At 27.4% G+C, this 22,069-nt stretch overlaps 1 protein-coding gene across 5 annotated transcripts in view; it reads left to right on the top strand.

The window, feature by feature from the left end:
• The first annotated feature begins 2,046 nt into the window (after positions 1-2,046).
• LOC103570685 (neurogenic protein mastermind) overlaps positions 2,047-22,069 on the top strand; it is a 49,455-nt gene continuing 29,432 nt past the window's right edge. The window contains exons 1-3 of one of the 5 annotated variants that reach the window (XM_014439864.2): positions 2,048-2,426; positions 3,528-3,630; positions 3,710-4,279. In XM_014439864.2, the coding sequence (XP_014295350.1) occupies positions 3,776-4,279 (504 nt within the window). In that variant the 5' untranslated portion in view covers positions 2,048-2,426; positions 3,528-3,630; positions 3,710-3,775. Of the gene's footprint in view, positions 2,427-2,702; positions 2,953-3,527; positions 4,280-22,069 lie in introns of those variants that run through there. The other 4 variants (XM_014439865.2, XM_053742206.1, XM_053742205.1 and 1 more) reach the window with 4 other exon arrangements.

Genomic DNA, 22,069 nt, shown 5'->3' with positions numbered 1-22,069 from the left:
ACACGTATGTTTAAAGCGTTTGAAAGGTTTTTGACTTAATGAGTTTAATTACCATTGATCTACATTGACGTCATTATATTGTTTACGCTAAAAATATATCATTAACGGTATATTCAAATATAAAAAAATGGTAATTTAATTCAATGAATACTGAATATATAATTTTTATTATTAAATATTTTTTATTAACACAATTATTGTTTTTATTTTATTTTGTTTGTATTCAAGCAAAGTTCTAGTCTATAATGATGAACAAGATAAATAAAGTGTAATATCCAGAGTATGATAGTAATTAATTGGCGTTAATATTATAAATAAAAATATGGACAATTTTATTATTGAGAATAATTTTAAAAACAAGGGTTTAAATTTGAGAAAATGTAAGAATGTAATTAATTATTAGGATAAAGGTACCGTTTTAGGCCACTTTAGAACTAGTTTTGGACATTTCATAAATTTTAATAAAATAATTTTAAAGATACGCGAAATTTTTAAAATTTTTTAAGAGATACTTTTATCCCACTGAAAATAAAAATTTTTTTTACACTTCCGTTAATTTGAGTAAATTATAAAGTGTCCGAAAATGGGACAGTGGCCACAAATGGTACCTCTATTCTATATATAAATAAAATCTAGATAAATTGATAAATAATAATTATTAAATTGTAATCAAATGACAAATGTAGAATGCAGCTCAAATGTTTCAAAGACTGGCAGATTACACGTTTTAAATAATTATAATATTAATAATTAATAAATATAATAACTATTATTAATATTTTTTTTTATTATTAATAATAATTATACAATCGGCGATTAATAAAAAATATAACATTTATATTAAACTCATTGCCATATTTTTGTCCGACAAATTATCGCATGAATGTCTCTAAAACGTGTGGGTGTTGGAATGACAATTAATTATTAAAAAAAAGCAGATTGTTCTAATTAAAAAAAAATGGGATATATGTATATAAATTAGTATAAAAAAAAATTTTCATTGTTTTCTTTTTTTTTTACAATTAAAAAATTAATTTAAAAAATTAACCATTACTGCTCTCTTTATAATTTTAAAACTAAAAATTTTTGATTAATTTTTTATAATGAAAGCAGACAACTGACAATTTTTTTTTATTTTTAAATAAAAAATTTTTTAATGTACGTTATAAATAGTGAGTGTGAATGTATTAGACATGAGACAAATTTAAAATTATTTATAAATAAAGTAAATGATTAATAAAAGAAGATTTTTAAAAAATGTGCATTTAAAAAATTTTGAAATTCATAAGTGCATTTTTTAAAAATATTTTTTTTTTGTTATTTAATCTATTTATCTATAACTTGAATTTGTCCGATGTCAGCTACATCTACACTTGTAAAAAAAAATGATACTGAAGTTAGCTGACGTCTAATAATTTTTTGATTTTTTTTTAAACGATAAATTAAAAAAAAAAAAAAAAATATTTGAAAAAATTGCACCTGTAGTTTATTAATTTTTCTACAGGTGCATATTTTTTAGTTTGTTTGTAATTAGTTTGTTTAAAAAAAAAATCCGAAAGTTTGTAATTGTCTGCTAACTTCAGAATCATAGTTAGCCGACGTCTAAAAATTTTTGATTTTTTTTTTTCAAACAATAAATTTAAAAAAAAAATTTTTTGAAAAAATAGCACTTGTAGTTTATTAAATTTCCTACATGTGCATATTTTTAGTTTTTGTTTTTTTGTAATTGATCTGTTAAAAAAAAAATCCGAAAGTTACTAGTCGTTTGTTAACTTCAGAATAATTAAAAAAAAAAATATGTTTTAATTTATGAAAATATTTCTGTGTATAATTTGAAGTTATATATTTTTACTTACATGTAATTAATTTATGAAAATAAATTGTCAGATGTCTGTTATTTTTAGTATCATTTACAGAATATTTAAATTTAAAAATAAACCGCGCGCCATTTAACAGATGGCGCTACTTTTAAATTTGAATCTCCCCCCCAAGTGTACTTTCTCTCTTTTGAAGGTATATACTATACACCAATGTACCAATAGACGTCGCATTAGAGTACAAATACTAATAAGTTAACACCAATACCAATAAACAGCAGCTGGATCTGAATTCTCAAACAGCTCGCGCATAAGCAAAACTAAAAGACAGTTTATTGGCGCAGCTGGAAGCAGCAGCGAGCGCAAGTCAGTTATTAATTCCTGTGTATTGTGTATGTTTGTACTTTAATACTAGAATACTAGTACTTGTGTAGTTATTTTGTGTTGACGATGATTGACCGTTTGAATAACATATGCCTCCAAATCAGATACCCACGCGCACTCCAGTTGTGTCTGATGAATGGCCCCGTGCCTACAAACAATAATATCCGGTAATTTTTAAATTTAATAAACGCTCATACTTTCTTATCATCATCACAACTAAAACAGGTGTTTTTTCATACTTATTTATTTATTTATTTATTTATTATCCTTATAAATTTCCACTTTTCATTATTTAAATTTGAAAAGTGACTCGCGCGAAATAATTTAAAGTGAGGTTATGTAATTGTTGTTTATAAAAAAACGTGGACACAACAATCGAGTTTTTAAAGCATCGAAAAAATTTCAAATATTCAAATATTTAAAAATACATGTGTAAACAATTAATGTAATTATATATTGCTATTAATTACAGTGTATAAAAAAATTCAAAATATTTTTTAGAGTTGAGATTTTGAAATTTAAAAATATTAATAACGCTCGAGTAGATTCTTGGAGACTCAGGCAACAGGATCCCGTTTGGTTTCCTATCCCTACCTTCCATTATTATATACACTGGCATCACGAAGCATCTCCATCTCTATCTTGATCCAACCAATACTTGCTGCCGTTTGTTAAACTCTCTCCATCTTTTTTTTTGCTGACGCGCGCGTCAACACGCTGTCCCAGACAACTACCTGTTGTTAAAACTTCAGTAAGTCTTTAAACTCAGTATTCATTTAACGTTTATATTTCATTTAATTTATCATGCTGTCTTACCAAATATATATACATATTATTTAATATATATTGTTTAGTAACATCTGTGTTTAAATCTATATATATATATATGTATATTTATAAAAAACTAAATATTTGATATGTATAAGTAGGACAGCTAAATTAATATAATTTAATGAGGTATAAGTTAAGTGAAGATATAAGTTAAGTGATCGGATTTGAATAGTGTATCGTTATTTCTTTAGACGATAAAGCGAAAGGCCGTGAAGCCGGTCACATTCCCCACTTTATGTTAGTCGCGCGGCAACTCTTATCGAGACAAGTACTGTATTTATTTCTCTTAAATATTTATCTGATTTTCAAAAATAATATGTCAAGATTTGAATCAAAATCGAGTGAAAAGAAAAAAAAATAATTAACTGCTAAGTGTTTGATAAGTGATTATTTTAATTAATAATAATAGTTATGATAATTATGATAAAAAAGTTATGATTGTGTTAAATATAATTGACGTAATAAAGGTTGTAGCTAATGAATGAATGTCTGCAGATGTCAGCTGACAGGAAATTAATCGGGTACGCGTGTGAGAGGATGCTGAAAAGACGAGCGGAAGAAGAGGAAGAAGAAGAAGAAGAAGGTGAAGGGGGTGAAGGTGAAGATAGAATAACAAGGTTTTATAAAAATATTATTATTGATATTAGTAATAACGAAAGTAAATCAAATTGTTTTAGTGATTGTTTAAAAAGTGTTTATTAATTGAACTGGGTTGAAACTCTGCGGTGGATTTAGGGGGCTGTATGGAGGCCGGGGGGCTCCTGCCCCATCAGCCTTCGCAAGGCCCCCCCGGCACGGGCACCGGCCCTGGTAACATAACCATTTGTGCGGGTGTTGCGAATCGACGTGGTACTAATCTCTCGGGAATTAATCCAGGACTTGATCAGCATCAGCAGCAGCTTAATCTTGCGGGAGGAACCCAGTCAGGTCAATTAAGTTTGACAAGTCAACAGCAATTGTTAATTCATCAACAAATGGGTCAGGCACCTGGCATGGGTGAGATTCTCACCCCTAAAAAACAAAGTACTGTTGATAGACTTAGACGTAGAATGGACGGTTACCGTAAACATCAGACTGAATGTATTCCTAGATTTCATCAGTGTTTGAATGGTGTATGTGAGCAGCACAATCAAGAGATGCAGGTTTTGAAACAACGTATTCTTGAATCTAATAAATCTAAGCAGCGTCAAGCTAAGAAAGCTGACAAGAAGCCCAATGAGACTGTCGGATTGTCCAGCATTCACGTGGTAATTATTATTTTATTTTGTTTTATTTTTCTTTTTTTTTTAATTTATTGTTGTTTATTATTTAATGTTTAACTCTACCAAAAAAAACAAGAGTTTGTTTATGAAATGATAAATTTGTTGATAGAATTTTTTTTTATACCCAAAGATACTCTGAAAGCTAAACAGATTTATTTTAATATTTATGGCCGGAAATTCGTAAGATTTTTGTTCATTTATTTTCGAGACAATATAACATACAGTTAACTCTAAAGAAAAAATAATTAGTTTATTACTAGGAAAATATTATTGAAATTCATGGTGGCCACATTTCTGGAATACTTGGAAATATCAGGGGAAAGTCAGGGAATTTTGTCACAGAGCTGGAAAAATTTTAACTTTCTTTTCTTTTGACTGAAAAAATCCGATAAATTTTTTTTCTGTCAAAACTGTTCGAAACGTGGCGCGGCGCGAATGCGATTGTGATACCGTCGAAAAAAAATTAGTAGAAATTGATTCCAATAGCGGGAAAATGAAGCAGTTTGAATTAAAAAGGCTGTTAGAAAAAAAAAGTCTTAGTAGAAACCAATCGTCAGGATCTTCAAGCTATTAACCTGCATATTGACATATTAAAAAACCAAAAACATTAAAAGTATACATAAGTATTGAACTAATAAGTTTCACTATATTTATTATTCGCGTACTTGATTAATATTTTATTAATATTCTATAAAACGTTTTTATTTATGAAATTTATTCTAGTGAAAATGAAAATTTTATTTATATTTTATTATAGAGTAAGTTATTTAAAAACAGATTTAAAATAAAAAATAAAAAACTATTCATTTAATAAATAAAAAAAACCTATGAACATAGACAAATAATAAAATAAAGTTTCATTTAACGACAATGATTGATTGTTTATTGAACTGACTTATACCATTTTATTTTGAATTAAATAAATATTTTCAATGATTTAATATTACTACATATAGTCAGGGAATTTTTTAAATATTTGACTGGAATACCTGGAAAAGTCAAGGAATTTCAGTTTAAAAAATCTGTGGCCACTATGTCAAATGCATTAAGTTTATTATTACAGCATAAAAAAGTTTTTTTATTTAAAGTTTATAATTAAAATGAAGTCGTGATATATTAAGAATTTTAATTAAAACTTTAGTAATAATAATTTAACCATTGAATATTTTCGCTCCATAATATTTGTACTTAACGTGATGAAGATTCTCCCGACTGTTCGCATTACAATCCATTAGCCCAACGCCCACTAGTAATTTATGACTAGTAAAAATTACTCTAATATGAACATGATGTTCTCATTTATATATATATCGTAGTTGTATGAATATATATGTATATATATTTTGTTCTATTAATATTGAAAGACAAATATTAAAGTACGTCTGAGTGTTGATTGATCGAGATATAAAATCCAGTATATAAAATAAAATGATAGATTGAAATAAATATAAATATAAAAAGCCAGAGTATCGGTGTTTTAAAATTCACCTTGAGTGATATGACGACAAGTTAAGTTTATTGTGCGATACAATGTGACCGGATGAGAGGAATAGAGAAACTCCATGTGTGTTAAATATATCACGTGGTACTGGAGTTTATTTTTCATTGGATGATTTCTATTCCAATCGTCAATATTCCCCATACCACTGATACTTTATTTATATATACAACGTGATGATTAATAACCTTAACGTCACTCACGCTCTACACTTATACTATAAACATATTACTTACGTCCTACTAATATACTTGGGATTAAGATTATATTTTATTTTAATAATAATAATTATCACTGTTATTATTATTTTTAAATTATAGTTTTTAGTTTGTCCAAATATTGTAACTGACCGTGTAAATATTTCAATTTTTTGAATTTCACTCTGGTCTGTTGCGCTCTGGGTGGTCAAACCTACGGTTCATTTTTTAAAAATACAAATATCTTAACTTTGAATGTTTTTCATTCAATAAAATATGATAATAGAGTTATGGAACTGACAGACATATATTTATATTCATAAAATTTTTTTTTTAGTAAAAGTGAAAAATTATAATTTTATAAAAAATGCTCTCATATATATATTTTTAATAAACATACTAGTTGTAATGATTAAAGACAGAGGGTCGTTGAATTCCGATTGAATGACGCATTCTGTAGCACTCGACATACCTAATATTTGCCAACAAAAAAAATTATTATATTCTACATTGAAAACAAAAGTTACTTTTATAAAAACAATATTTTTTTTTAGTAATAAGTTAATGAACATTATTTATGAGTGTAAATGTAGCAGACATATGACAATTTTTAAATTACAAATAAAAATATTGAATATTTAAAATAATCAAATTTAAAAAAATGCATATACTGAATTTTAAATTGTCTAAACATGGATTTTTTTATTTTTATTTTATCAACATTTTAATTTGTTATTTCAAAGTTTTTATAATTTTAATTTTCAAATTTTTTTTAAACCAATCAATTACAAAAAAACAAAAATCCAAAAAAATGCACATGTAGAAAATTAAAAAAACTATAAGTGCAATTTTTTCAAATATTTTTTTTTTTTATAATTTATCGTTTTGAAAAAAATCCAAAAATTATTAGATGTCGGTTGACTTCAATAACATTAACTTTACTATCATAGTTTACTTACACTATTAAAAAAAAAAAGATTAGAATATTTTGAACTGAACTCAGATTTCTTGGGTTAAGGAAATTATTTTTAATGAAATCTTGAAATTTTTTCACTAAAAATATATTAGACTGAAAATTTCCAAGAGTAATTTTTGTTAGAAAATATAAAATTTCTGAAAAGAATTTTTTCTCTCAGTGTACACAGAAAAAAAATAATTTTCTGATGCAAAATATGCTTACTCACCCCTAGAAATTTTTTAAGTTCAGAATTGAAAACAAAAATGTTATTGCGCCAAGAAATTTTTTTTATTTTTAATCAAATTTTCGAATTTAAAAATTTTCTTGGGGCGAGTAAAAATATTTTGCATCAAAAAATGCTTTTTTCTGTGTATAAAAAAGTGCGATCTACGCATCTCTTTTTTTATTCATTATTACAAAATATTTAACAAAAAATTTAATACTCAATAGTTTTTAAATTTCCAATAAAAAAAAATTAATTTTTCTAGTATAAAAATAATTAGAAAACAAAAAAAGCTAAAAGTAATAACTACGTACAAAGTAAATTAGGTGACATTTAAGTTTGTCATCTTGTAAATAATGCAATTAAAGGGCCAATAGACCCACAGACTGTCGCGTGGACCACGCAGCGTGTGCGCAGTAACGTTTACTCTGGTGAGTTGATACAAATGAAAAGTATTATGTACATACATAAACATATTTATGTGTAGGCATGTTATGGATATACGTATGTACAAAAGTGTGCTCCGTGTTACATATGTGAGAGCACATTGCCGCGCACACACGACGTCGATGCGCGTGTCAGTCGAGCGCTGCGCTGTTGCCACTTCCTCTATTTGCGCCCGTGGATGCTCAGCTGGGTGCACACGAGGTTCTCAAATCTCAAATCTTCTTGACCTCATCACCAGATAAATTTTACTATTCAAATTTAAATCAGTCTCTCCCCCCTCTCTCTCTCTCCCTCTAATTAGCTCATCATAATCATCTTCATTTCCAGGTTCTCTTTTCAATTCTTCAACAATCATGTCAAAAAAAATTGTCATCATTTTATTCAAATGTAATTTAAATAATCAATTAAACATTAATTTTAAAAATGTGGATAAATATTTCATTAAATTGTCTGGAGTTGGAGTAAATGAGGAAACTTTTCGATGATAAATTATAAATTAAATAAAATAAAGTATGGAATTGAAGTATGACTACTGTATATAATGTATGCAGATTGAATTGTTGAGGAATTATTGCTCGGAAATATTTAATTGGGAACCACTGGTGACAGGAGGCAGCTGAACGGACAAAGAGCGAACGGTTATTGCAGGATGACAGCGTAGAGACTGGAGCTGCTGGCGGTACGGCACCTTCTCCTTAGTCTCCTGCCATCGCCTGTTGTACTATTCCAGTATATATATGTATATGTACTGCTTCTTCTACTTCTTATTCTTAAATTCTGTAGATATACAACAGGACTTGAATACACATATTTCTACAGGACTATAAACTCACCTTACCACACACACACCCCTTGTGTTATACCTGCGCGTGCTAACTTCTTTGGCATTTCGTTATTTTATTTATCTCTCTCTCCCTCTCTCTTTCTTATACATTTAAACTCACTTGTATCCTTATGCTTACTTACTACAGGTATATTACTCACATTTACTATTTCTACTTCTATTCTGTCATCCATTCGTCCGTTTTTACTCTCATCTCATCTCAAACTGATGGTGACTGACTAGTCGCCTTGAAATATTTTTTTTTTTTTTTACATACATAAATATAAAGTTATATTATATATTTATTTACTGGAAATTTTTTACGCGCAATTTGAAATTGAATAATTTCATTGACTTCATCGTAATTAGTTATTTTTTTTAATTATGCAAAGTTCATTAGCGCAATTTATTTTTTTTAATTAATAAGACAGTTTAAAAATTTTAAATATTTATATAAATTTATTATGCAGTAATTGATATATAAAAAATAAAAATAGTAAAATTTTCATTGATAAATTGAAAAAAAAAAAAAATTCAATCGGTTCACTATTATCAGCACAAAATAGATACCAGACATTGAGGAAAAGAAAGAAACTAATAAATATATTTGTTTATTGAAATGGATAATGACAATAAAGATAGCATTGTCACGAAGTACGTAACGACAATAATTAGCAAAGCAAAGTTTAAGTAACACACGAAACAAAGACAGTTTGTAAGATAGAATAGGAGAGAACTGATACGATGCCATTCCGATGCACAAGGTCGTTATTTGCTCATTCTTTCGGTCGCAAAACCAAACGTTACTCTGGTGTATGTGCTACATAAGAGTGTGAGTGTGTACGACAGCTGACATCTGATGTGCGCGGGTCAGACAGTACATACGCGCGACAGCTATACTAATCGCCTTGCAAACATCGCCACAATGGTTCTCAATTTACCTATCGGCCATTGTTCATCTCGCGAATGACGCGCCCACACTGTTGAAAATTATTTTTGTTTTCGGTAATCATTGTCATGGAAATCGATAAGTCATTAATTTTTTACATCAGTATTGATTTGCTCTGATAATTTTACAAATTAAAGCATAATCTTTAATTAAATTACAATGTGGATTTCAAATTTTTTAATTTAGAAGTTATTTTAGAAATTTCGATAAAAAATTCAACTAAAACAACTAATTAATTAATTAATTTTTTTAAAGATCTATATCCTAGATAAATTATAACTGCGTTTTCTTTTTTAAAATGAATGCTTCGTTTTTTAAAATTAATTAATTAATTGAATTTTGACACAGTTATGACAGTTGAAAATAATCGACTTATTTAAAAAATGGGGATGGGTGCATTGTCTAAGAATGCAGTGTGAAAATTTTGGTCGATTTTCAAGAATAATTGTCATGAAAATTCAATTTTATTTATTAATTTTTTTCATCGATATTGATTTGTTCAAATACTTTGAAAAATTAAAGCATAATCTTTAGTAAAAATACTATTTGATTTTCAAATTTATTTTAAAAATTTCGATAGTAGTTTATTTAAAACAACTATAATTAATTTTTTCAAAATCTACATCCTAGAAAAATTATAACTGCGTTTTCCTTTTCAAACGAATACTCTATTTTTTTTAAATTAATTAATTTGTTGAATTTTGATACAGTTACGACAGTTAGAAGTAATCAACATATTGAAAAAATGTGGGTGGGGGGGGGGGGGCAATGTCTGAGAATGCAGTGTTAAAATTTTGTTCATTTTTCAAGGATAATTGTCATGGAAATCAAATAAAATTTATTAATTTTACATGAAAATCGATTTGTTCATATACTCAAAAAAATTGAAAAAATCTTTAATAAAAATACAATAAAAATATATATTCTATGTAATTAATCAAGATTTTGAATTGGATTTAAATTCAAAAAATTTTAAAAATACAACTAACTTTTTTTAAAAAACCTTAATTAGTTTTTGATAATTGTGAGTTTATTAAGACTTGCTATGAAATCTTTCGTATTTGAAAACCAATTATATGAACATGAAAAAAAAAAAATCGTAAATCCAAATTATGATTTTTCAAATAGCTCAGTTTTTAAATAAATATTATTTGAAACTAATTGATTTATGAATAGTAAAAAAAAATTATTCAGATGAAATAAAATAAAATACATTGAGATTTTAATTTGTATGACATTTATGACTTGAAAATTCAAAGTTATGTAAAAACAAAGTATATGAATAAGTTAATTTATATTTTATATTTTTGACTGCTTTAAACTTGTCAATAACTTTCAGTAATTTGTTTTAAATCTGCAGTAAAATTTTTAACACTGTACAATAAAATTCCAGGATCACCTTCATCCTCATCTCTACCTTCATCTTCATCTTATAATTTCAATCTAAAATACTTTCAATTCAATTATTCCATAAAAATTGACAAAAGTCCACACAGAAAAAAATAATTTCATGACCCAAGAAAATTTTTGCATCATGAATTGAAAACAAAATTTTCTTGGGAAATTTTTTTTGCTCCGAAAATTTTTTCCTTAGCTAAAGAAAATTTTTTTTCGCTCAAAAAAAATTTTCATTTCCAATTCATAATGAAAATAACTTTTCAAGGCAAGTAAAAATTTTTTGTGTCAAGAAATCATTTTTTTCTGTACATATTCAAATATTTATCATCAGTTTATTTGCACCAACAAAATCATACACTGCAAAAAAAAATAAATTTTTGTAAAAACAATATTTTCTTAGCTAGTAAACCATTTAAAATTATTACATTATAAAGTCTACATATAAATTGAAGAATAATTTTTTTTAGAGGAAAATATTTGACTTTATTTAAAGTACTCCAAAAAATTTTTAATAAATTCTTCAAACTTTTTCATTAAACATACATTAGATTGAAAATTTTCAGTAGTATAAATTCTTGTAAGAAGAGTAGAGTAACAGTACCAAATATTGACCGAGCTCCAATTAACGACACGGTACATAAATACTCTTAACAATTTTGAAATTTAGGAATTTAATCCATAATTTAATTTATAATTAATTCCAAAATTAAAAAATTTTTAAGAGTCTTTATGTACTCAGACATTAATTAGAGCTCGGTCAATATTAGGTACTGTTACCCTATTCAGTATTTCTACAAGTTAATTTTTTCTCAGTGCAATATAAATTTAAAAAAGAAAAAAAATATTTGTTTTTTATAAAAAATAGTCGATTATTTTATTGATTAAACGTTCTCGAAAAAAAACGACAGATTGATGGTGTATAGGGATGCGTAAGTTAAGAAATACGAAACAGATGTGCGTGACTGGAACGATGGATACCGTGAAGGTGTTTGGTGTGTATACATACGTATGACAAGCCTCCACTCTGCTCCACTCGGCGATCTATATGATGAGAGTACACACACCCTATACTACACCAGTGGCTTTAACGCTTACTGTAATAGATACACCATACATCCATACATCTATATTTATATTTATACATATATATTGTATGTGTAACGTAATGAGTAAGAGTGTAAGTGGTCTCAACCCACGGCGCCATAGTATCCCCTCATAGGCTACAGAGGTTCTCAAGCGTACCAGTAAATAAACAACTTACGTTACATTATAATATTAAATAAAACATCATATATATAAATATATGTAATAGAGGTAGAGGATACAACACTAAATAAAGTGATATACATATAAGAAATGCTAAGTTTCATGACTAGTAACTTTAAATTATTTTTATTGTGCATCGTCATTTACAAAACATCAATATTAACAACTAAATTTAGCTATAGTATACTCGTTGCTTGGTGACTGTCAGTTTCATTTGCACGTGCGATTAATCTATGCTAACTTATAATATTAACTCGTCGGTTTTTTTTCATTTAATTTAATTATGTATACATTTTTTTTCTTTGATATTTGAGTTGATAAGCATGAAAATAATTAAATTATAATCTAAGAAAAAATTTAATTAATTTTTTTTATAAATTTTATTTTTTTCATGTGATATGATCCTGAAGTTAACAGACAGTTAGTAACTTGCGGATTTTTTTTTTTTTTTTTCAATTGATCAATTACAAAAAAACAAAAACTAAAAATATGCATATGTAGAAAATTAAAAGAACTACAGGTGCAATTTTTTCAAATATTTTTTTTTTAAATTTAAGGTAAATGTCCCAATACCGGAACGACGAAGGGTATATGACTGATTTTTATCGTTTTAAAAATATTCAAATAAATTATAAACCAAAATAATTTATTCCATCATATAGAATAGACATTTACCAATGCAAAAATAATCAAATTAGTTCATTTTTCTTAAATTTAATATAAAAAAAAAAATTTTTTTCTATGACACCCAAAAGACCCAATACCGGAACGCTGAAATAGCCTTGTCTCAATACGGGAATTCGGTTGTCCTAATACCGGAACAGTAAATAAAATAAGTTATTTTTTGCATTTATTCATGGTGAAAATATTAATAATTATTAAATAATATTAATGTAAAACGAGTATGAATGTAGCAGACATCAGAGAACTTTAAAATTATAAATAAATAAGATAAATAATTAAAAAAATAATATTTACAAAAAAAGCACTATTAATTTTAAAATTTTTTGAATTTGCATTTTTTTAAATTTTATATTATTTATTATTTACTCGATTTATTAATAATTTTAAATTTGTCTGATGTCTGCTATATCACACCCATAATGTAAAATGTATTTAAAATTTTAAAATGATTGAATATTCAATGAAAATAAATATTTTGAACTAAAGAATAGAAACAAAATAAATCATTTGAGGTTATACTAGAAAAATAATTAAAAAAAAAAAACTAAAAACAAAAATTAATTTTGTATTATTTAAATTAGAGTTTATCTATACTTAATATGTTTCGTATAACAATTATACATACTGCATTAAATATTAGGGCTCCAGTAATAATTAATATTGTACTTGATTTAGCCAGTCAATAAAACTCACCGTTAATGTCTATCGATAACATTAATATGATTGGCTGTTCCGGTACTGGGCACGGGTTCATTTTGGTGTACCAATAGACGAACAGTAAAATTAATATAATAATACTATTTTTTTCATATTTTTAATATGTTTTCTTGAATTTTATGTCATTCAAGATACATATACAAAAAAAAATTATTGAAAAGTAATTCTATGGATTTTCTATAAGCTTAAGACCATTGACTGATTTCTTAGCAAAACCATTAAGAGACATGAAAAAGTCATGAATCCGAGACTATTGCTCTAATTAACATTTTTTTTTTCATATTTTAAATATTTTCTAAAATCTATTTTATATCTTATTTTTTAACTGAAAGATTAAGGTTTCAAATAAAGAAAGTTTTATTTAGTTTCATCGCGTACGAGTTGAAATATAATATAATGATTATCAAATCGTTCCGGTATTGGGTCTTGTTCCGGTATTGGGATATTTACCTTATTGTTTGAAAAAAGAATAAAAAAATTATTAGACGTCAGCTAACTATGATTCTGCAGATGGCAGAAAATTAGTAACTTTCGGATATTTTTTTAAACTAACCAATTACAAAAAAATCAAAAACTAAAAATATGCACATGTAGAAAATTTAATAAACTACAGGTGCAATTTTTTCAAATATTTTTTTTTTATAATTTATTGTTAAAAAAAAAAATCAAACAATTATCAGACGTCAGCTAACATGTGATAGATCTTTGAATGATTATTTTTAAAAATTTGTTAATTGAATTAAATTTTTCGGGTGATTCCGGTTACTTTAAATGGAAGTTCTTACTCTGTTAAAGTGGGCTGATACTTGGGCATGTTTAAAAAAAAAAACTAAATAAAGGCAGTCTTATTTAGGCACTAGAGAATGGATCCAGAAAGTTAGTAGTGAGCGTGAGTCAACAGTCAACTCGATGTCTCGTGTACAAGTCAACCTGTTTTACTCCCACTACATATTTGACAGTACCGTAGCCTATAATCGCGCATGCGTGAGTGCATTACAGTGTACCGAGAGAGCGAATGAGTGAGTAAGGGGTATAAGTAAGTAAGTAAACAAGTGAGTTAGAGAGTGTGAGGTAAGGTGGGTATCGGTACAAGTTTGTGTAAATGATAATAAGATGAAAGCAACTCTATGAGTTGAGGAACCAACGGCCTCCGACCCGTTCACCCTATCCTAGGTGGAGTCGTTTTGGTACCAGTGGATCTCAACCCGCGGATAAACTTTTCTTTTTTTACACACTTACTTACTTCATTTAAATAAATTTTTAAATTTTTAAAAATCAAACCGCGGGAAAATTTAATTCCGAGGCCAATGACTCGGCAAAAGTTCCTAGAGGTTTTTTATTTTTACCATTGAGTTGATTAAGATAAATGAGCTAATAATTAGTATTGTTTAATTTTGTGTATTAAAGAGAAAAAGAAGGAGAGAAAAAAAAGGGGAAATTGAGCGTCACTGCGGGTGTGACCGTGAACAAAACGGCAGAAAGCAAGGCAACGTTGTGTAGCAGTATCTCAACAAGTCTAAGACCCCACCAACATCCCTTTCATTTCCCTTTCTCGGTTTGATCTTCTTGCATTAATTTTTTATTTCGTTATATTATTTAAAAACACATTTTTTGTCCACTGTTAGGTTTACTGTGATCACGAGTAAGGAGGACAATTTAGCAATAGCTTTTTAGAGTGTAAGTAGTAATATGTATATTAGTCATTACACTGGAGTATACCCTATTATATCATTATAGAGATCGGTAGAGTCAGAGATAGAGGTAGCGGTAGAGGTAGAGGAGAAAACGCTGCGTGCCGAGAATAAGGGAAGGGAAGCCAATGATCTCACGGTGGGGATTTTTACTCGGGTTAGGTGAGGTTAGTCGATTCTCCTTTTTCGTTCCTTGTTTATTTCTTTAAAAGTATATCTACTTTACTATACTCCTATACTTTGTGCAGTATTTGTATTTGTATACAAGGGACAGAGTTTAATCTCTCTTTTTATCCCAGCTCAATGATCGCATACTCTCTCTTAGCCGACAATACGGTTAGCGGAAGATTCTAACACGGGGGAAGGTCACTCAGGAGATTGCCGAGAGATGACACTACCGCGCCTATACACTATCACTGTAATCATCATTTTATTTTATTATTATCATTATTACTCAGACCATTAATACTTCATTAATATATATGTATGTAGAAAGTACATGTATAGTCAATTAAGATATGCTTGGCCTTAGGTCTTGCGTTGACGTGATGTGAAAAAAATTATTTTTCATGACGGCGGTAAAATTAATTCAAATATTTTGTAATTAATCTCAGTAGAAATATTTGAAATTTTGAACAGTTTCAATGTTATTTTATTATTATCTGTATTACTATATTGTAATAAAATTTCAGAGTAAACGCGGATTAAATACGGAGTGAATAAGGAGTGGATGACTAGGTATTAATTTAAACCCTTTGGAGTAAATTTACTGCGAAAAGAAGTTTATTTTGAAATTCAAATTTGAAATCGGAGTGAATGCGGAGAAGGACGTTCTTGCGCGACTTGTGAGTTAAATGAGAGCTGTTTCAAATTTAATTCCGAGGCAAAACTTTTCAAAATATCTCAATAATTGTTAAATAATTTATCGATTTTTTTCAACTATCGAAAATATTTATATAACAGTTATTTTAAAAAATGTAAATTCTTAATTAGACATTACTTTGACTTTGTTTTTTTGTCATAATAAATTCGGCAGTATCGCAATTTTTAAATCTTAATATATATACATATATATGTCAATATACGATTAATACACATCAAGGATGATGATTATAAGAATAATTATTATAATGTAGGAAATGATAATGGATCTTTAAAAAGTAAATTTGTTTAATTACTTGTGATTAAACAAATAACTTAAATATTTTGACAGTTTAAAAAAAACCTCTAATAATTTAATGGTCTCCTTTGTCTATGTTTACAAACGTATGTTTTTTTTTCATCGTACGCCGTTGCCGGTTTTTAAAGTAGCCAATGACGTGACGTCATAATTTCAGTTTTACAAACTACAATTATTAATAAATAATTCAAATCATCGATAAGACTATTTTTTTATAACGATTATATCATTAACATAAATTAAATAATATTTTGAAACATTATTTGTCCCTTTGTCTTTTCCAATAACATTTTTTTTATAAAGTTGAAACATAAAAAGTTATAGTTTTCCATAAGACTCTGTGTTAAAACTTTGATTTTTAATCGTTAATAACTTTTTCAAATGATTGATAACACACTGAAATTTTCAATAACGATAATTATTGATTAATTCTTGCCAAAAGTATTAAATTTGAATTTTTATTTAATAGTAAGTCTCACGCAAGAACGTCTTTATAATATCCAGATTACTCCGAAATCATTCCGCTGGAGAAACAAATTTCGTATTTACTGCGTATGCGGATTGATTTTTTCTAAAACTCCGGAACTTCAAGTGATTGAGTGAATTCAAATTGAAATAAAATCCGTAATTACTAAAAATTCACTCCCGATTTTTTACAATGCAAGACTGCTAATATATAATTAATATATATGTAGAGTAGAAATACCAATTATGGCCACTGCTCCATTTTTGGACATTTGTACTTTATTTTAATTAATGAAAAATATAAAATAAAATTTCCATTGTAAAAATGTGATAAAAATATCTTTGTTCATATTTTAAAAATTAAATGTCGTGTCTTTAACAAATTATTTTATTAAAATTTTTCAAATGTCCAAATCTGGCCCTAAAGTGGCCAAAAACGGTATCTCTACCTTATATATATTTATGTAGTGGGTATATATAGTCAATTACTGCAATTTGTTCGACCTTACGTTTTACATTTACATCACATTAAAAACATTCATTTTTTTCATATAATAGCAGTAAATTAATAAAAATATTTTCATCAATGTGAATTTTAATTTATTAACATCTTCAATATTTAATAAATATACATATATATATATATATATATATATATATATATATATATATATATATATATATATATATATATATATATATGTAATAGGTACATATATAGCCAATTATTATGATATATTCGGCCTTATTTCTACATGTACATGACATGAAAAAAATTATTTCTCATACAGCAGCAGTAAAATTGATAAAAATATTCGATAACTACTCACACCTTAAAAATATTTAAAATTTTCATCAATGTAAATTTAATTTTTTTATTTTAACACTAGAACATATGATAACTTTATATTTATTACTTGATAATTAAATTAGGCCATTCGTATAATTTGTTTTGATTACCAAAAAAAAAAAAAAGCAAAAAAATATTTGGATAATTTGAGAATATCAGTTTAGTTGCGTAATGGCCATTATGAAGAGAGTGAAAGAATTTTAGTACTAATTGATAAATATTTAATGAATAATTAGTATAAAAATGTATGTAGAATGTGAAGAGGAAAATATTTTCAGTGGGCAATGATCGAGAAGAGGTGAACTAACAGGATCGCAACAAGTGACTACTCGTGCTTCTACTTGAAACATATATATATATATATATATATATATATATATATACATCTTTAACATTCTTTATCTGTTTAGAGTGATTGCTCATCGTTACTATACCGCCCTCCTTTCTCTTATATAAATTAGCTTCTGCCTGTTCTTACAGTTAACAGACTACAGGTTCCCATTGGATGAAAATATTTGAATTAATTTACTTGGCAAGACTTTTTAAATACAAACAATATTAATATATCTATTAAATTACATCGGTATATTTAGTAACTATTAACATTTAAAATACTCACCAATTATTATGATTCCTTAATACTGATTGGTTTATTATTGCGTAATTTAACAGGGCAATTTAATTGTATGAGTAAGCTGGTTTTACGTGTGTAACACACGTATGGATGTATCTCACTTACTCTTATTAGTCTGGTGTAGGTTATTGAGAGAGCCCCTTGCGTAACGGTGTCATGTAATAGGCAACGACGAATCGACCTTCTCTCGACGAGTTGCAACCACCACCCACCTTTATTCTCCTCTTGTATTGCGCGCACGCGCTTACTATTCTCTATATTTTACTTTACGTTTTTTTTACATTTCAAATCTCACTAATGTAAAAGTTTAAATTTTCTCTTATAAACTTTTAAGCCTTTAATTTATTTTAATCTAGACAACTTGCTATATTTTAAATATCAACAATATACTAATCGTAAATATTTGCAAGCAATTAAATTTTTAAATTTTTCAATATAAAAAATTTTAATTATTTATTATTGCAATAAAATTAATGAGTAATTTATGTATGTTGATTTTATTAGCAATAGGGTTTGAAAATATGAAATCAATACATTTGAAATTATTTAAAATATCAAAGATTTAATCAAGCAGTTGATAAAAAATTGAAAACAGTTTAAAATGAATGATGAAAAAGGGTAAAAGTTTTTGATTGGCCAAAGTATTTAAATGTATCGAGTACGCAAGCGCTTACATTACACTGACTTTTGAGTATAAAACGAGTGGAGTGTGTTAGGATAAAGTTACGGTCTTGATGGACTATGCAGACGCAAAGAGGTGAGGGAGTCGGCAAGTAATGAGTTGTAGGAGGGCGGCTGGAATAAAAAGGAGAGACCGTAAAAGAAAAAAAAAGGGCTCGCGTGGCTCGATACTCGAAACGAGTCATGTATACCGCATATTTCTACACCACACATTTATTCCTACATACATATGTATTTATACATATATATATATATATACAAATATATATAATATGTATTTCATATATCCGTACATATGTGTATAATAGAGCTTATACAGACAATAATCAAGAATGTGTATAGGGAGCATACGTGGCTCTTACCGTTGCGCAGTTGATCGCTGTCAGAAATTCTTTCGCCGCGGCGGCGGCACCAGCAGCAGCAACGGCAGCGATGGCGCATACACCAACATATTATTACCAGCAACATATATCAACATAGCAACTAAAATCTGTGCAATTCTTTATAAATATTGATTATAGATTAAATGTATATTTACATAGAAAATAACCAATTATATATAGAAAAAAAAAGAATAATAATAAAGGTATATATTTATTATACTTTTACTAATATACTCTCTTGAATTAATTGTATATTTCAGAGTAGTAATCCATGAATACATAAATACGAGTTGCTGCAAAAAAGAGAAAGTTTTTAACTTTTTTTTTATTTTTACAATAGACAAATAAATTAATTACATAACAAAACAATGTTTTTTAAGGACGCTCTTGCGTGAGACTTACTATTAGATAAAAATTCAAATTTAATACTTTTGGCAAGAATTAATCAATAATTATCGTTATTGAAAATTTCAGTGTGTTATCAATCATTTGAAAAAGTTATTAACGATTAAAAATCAAAGTTTTAACACAGAGTCTTATGGAAAACTATAACTTTTTATGTTTCAACTTTATAAAAAAAATGTTATTAGAAAAGACAAAGAGACAAATAATGTTTCAAAATATTATTTAATTTATGTTAATGATATAATCGTTGTAAAAAAATAGTCTTATCGATGATTTGAATTATTTATTAATAATTGTAGTTTGTAAAACTGAAATTATGACGTCACGTCATTGGCTATTTTAAAAACCGGCAACGGCGTACGATGAAAAAAAAAACATACGTTTGTAAACATAGACAAAGGAGACCATTAAATTATTAGAGGTTTTTTTTAAACTGTCAAAATATTTAAGTTATTTGTTTAATCACAAGTAATTAAACAAATTTACTTTTTAAAGATCCATCATCATTTTTCACATTATAATAATTATTCTTATAATCATCATCCCTGATGTGTATTAATCGTATATTGACATATATATGTATATATTAAGATTTAAAAATTGCGATACTGCCGAATTTATTATGACAAAAAATCAAAGTCAAAGTAATGTCTAATTAAGAATTTACATTTTTTAAAATAACTGTTATATAAATATTTTCGATAGTTGAAAATAATCGATAAATTATTTAAAAATTATTGAGATATTTGGAAAAGTTTTGCCTCGGAATTAAATTTAAAACAGCCCTCATTTGACTCACAAGTCGCGCAAGAACGTCTTAAAACAGTAATTATTTGAATGCATTGAATATAAAAGTGAAATAATTTATTTATATATTTATGAGAAATCGGAAAAATAATAAAATATCTAATGAATTTATTATAATCACAAAGTTTATAAATCGATGATACGGTTAAAATAATGCATCGAGGTAATCAATGGGATTTGCGGTAGAGCGAGGGTTTATTTACTGGCGGTGAGTAAAGAGAGAATTGGGGGTAAGAGCATCGACGCAAAGTCAGTGACGCACTGTGTGCCTCAACACACGTTGTCTTCTCAGTTCTCTCACCGTCATATTCACAATCACAGGACAATCACACCATCAGAGTGTCATGGCTGTATGCATATCCATGTACACTGTAGAACAGATATGAGTGTGTGTGCTTCTTACGCCACTGGGATCGATATCCCGGGAGGCCAAACAGTAAACAGCCGGTTGGTCAGGATAACGCTCGCAGTGGGGGATGACGGTGGTGGAGCTTCCACGGTGAACGGTGTGAAAGCACGATTAGGTATCCACCATCGCCCACCATCCACATCCACCTACTGTCATCGGCTATGAGCAAGTGAAGTAGAGCAGAGCATCTAAACTAAAAGCATATCATATCATACTATTTTTTTTTATTTATCCATCATCAACTTCGCAAATAGTCAACTACACGGTTATTTATTAAATCTCATTATTTTTATCAACCCCATTTTATTTCCAGACGTCTTTAGACACTTTGATTACCATCTTAATTAATTTAATTAAAATACTTTTTAAATAAATTGCAAGTCATGGGTAAAATAAAAAATATGTCGTCTCATTGTCAGAAGTATACATTCAAGAGTATATATATTAGACTGATGTAAAAAAAATTAATATTTTTTTTTATCAAGGACACACTCCAAAGTGTCAGTAGGATAAAAGGAGAAGCCTGTTAAAATTTGAGACCTTAATATTAATATTTACTCCCTGGTTGCGATTTTCTATTTCCCATTTAAATAACAATGGAAAAAAAATTTTAAGTTTGGAATTTTATACATAGGTAATGCTTATTGTAAAAATAAGCACAGGATATATTTTTGTAGGAAATTAAACGCTTTACAAAAAAGATCTCTTATGATTTTTTGATAAATTCATCTGTTCAAAAGTTATTTGGGCTTGAAGTCAAATTTATAGTAAATTTCGAGATCTTTTTATTTTTCCAGCGAAACTATCAGACTTATCATAAAATGTTATAGGACCTTTTTTATAGACAGTTTTATTTCTTACAATTTATCTCTGATAAAGTTTTTCAAAATTCCGAATCGTTTGTTAGTTATTTCCATTTTAATGTCAAGCTCCAAAAAAAAAAATAGTGTTCTGATAAATTTCAAGGACTCGACATTAAAATGAAAATAACTAGAAAACAATACGGAATATGAAAAAAGTTTATCAGAGATAATTTGTAGGGAATAAAATTGTCTACAAAAAAGACCCTATGACATTTTGTGATAACTCTGATAGTTTCGCCGGAAAAAT

Source organism: Microplitis demolitor, chromosome 10, assembly GCF_026212275.2.
Source record: "Microplitis demolitor isolate Queensland-Clemson2020A chromosome 10, iyMicDemo2.1a, whole genome shotgun sequence".
Classification (NCBI taxonomy): Eukaryota; Metazoa; Arthropoda; class Insecta; order Hymenoptera; family Braconidae; genus Microplitis; species Microplitis demolitor.
The sequence above is the reverse complement of the archived record's forward strand: the minus strand, read 5'-3'. Positions and strand labels throughout refer to the sequence as shown.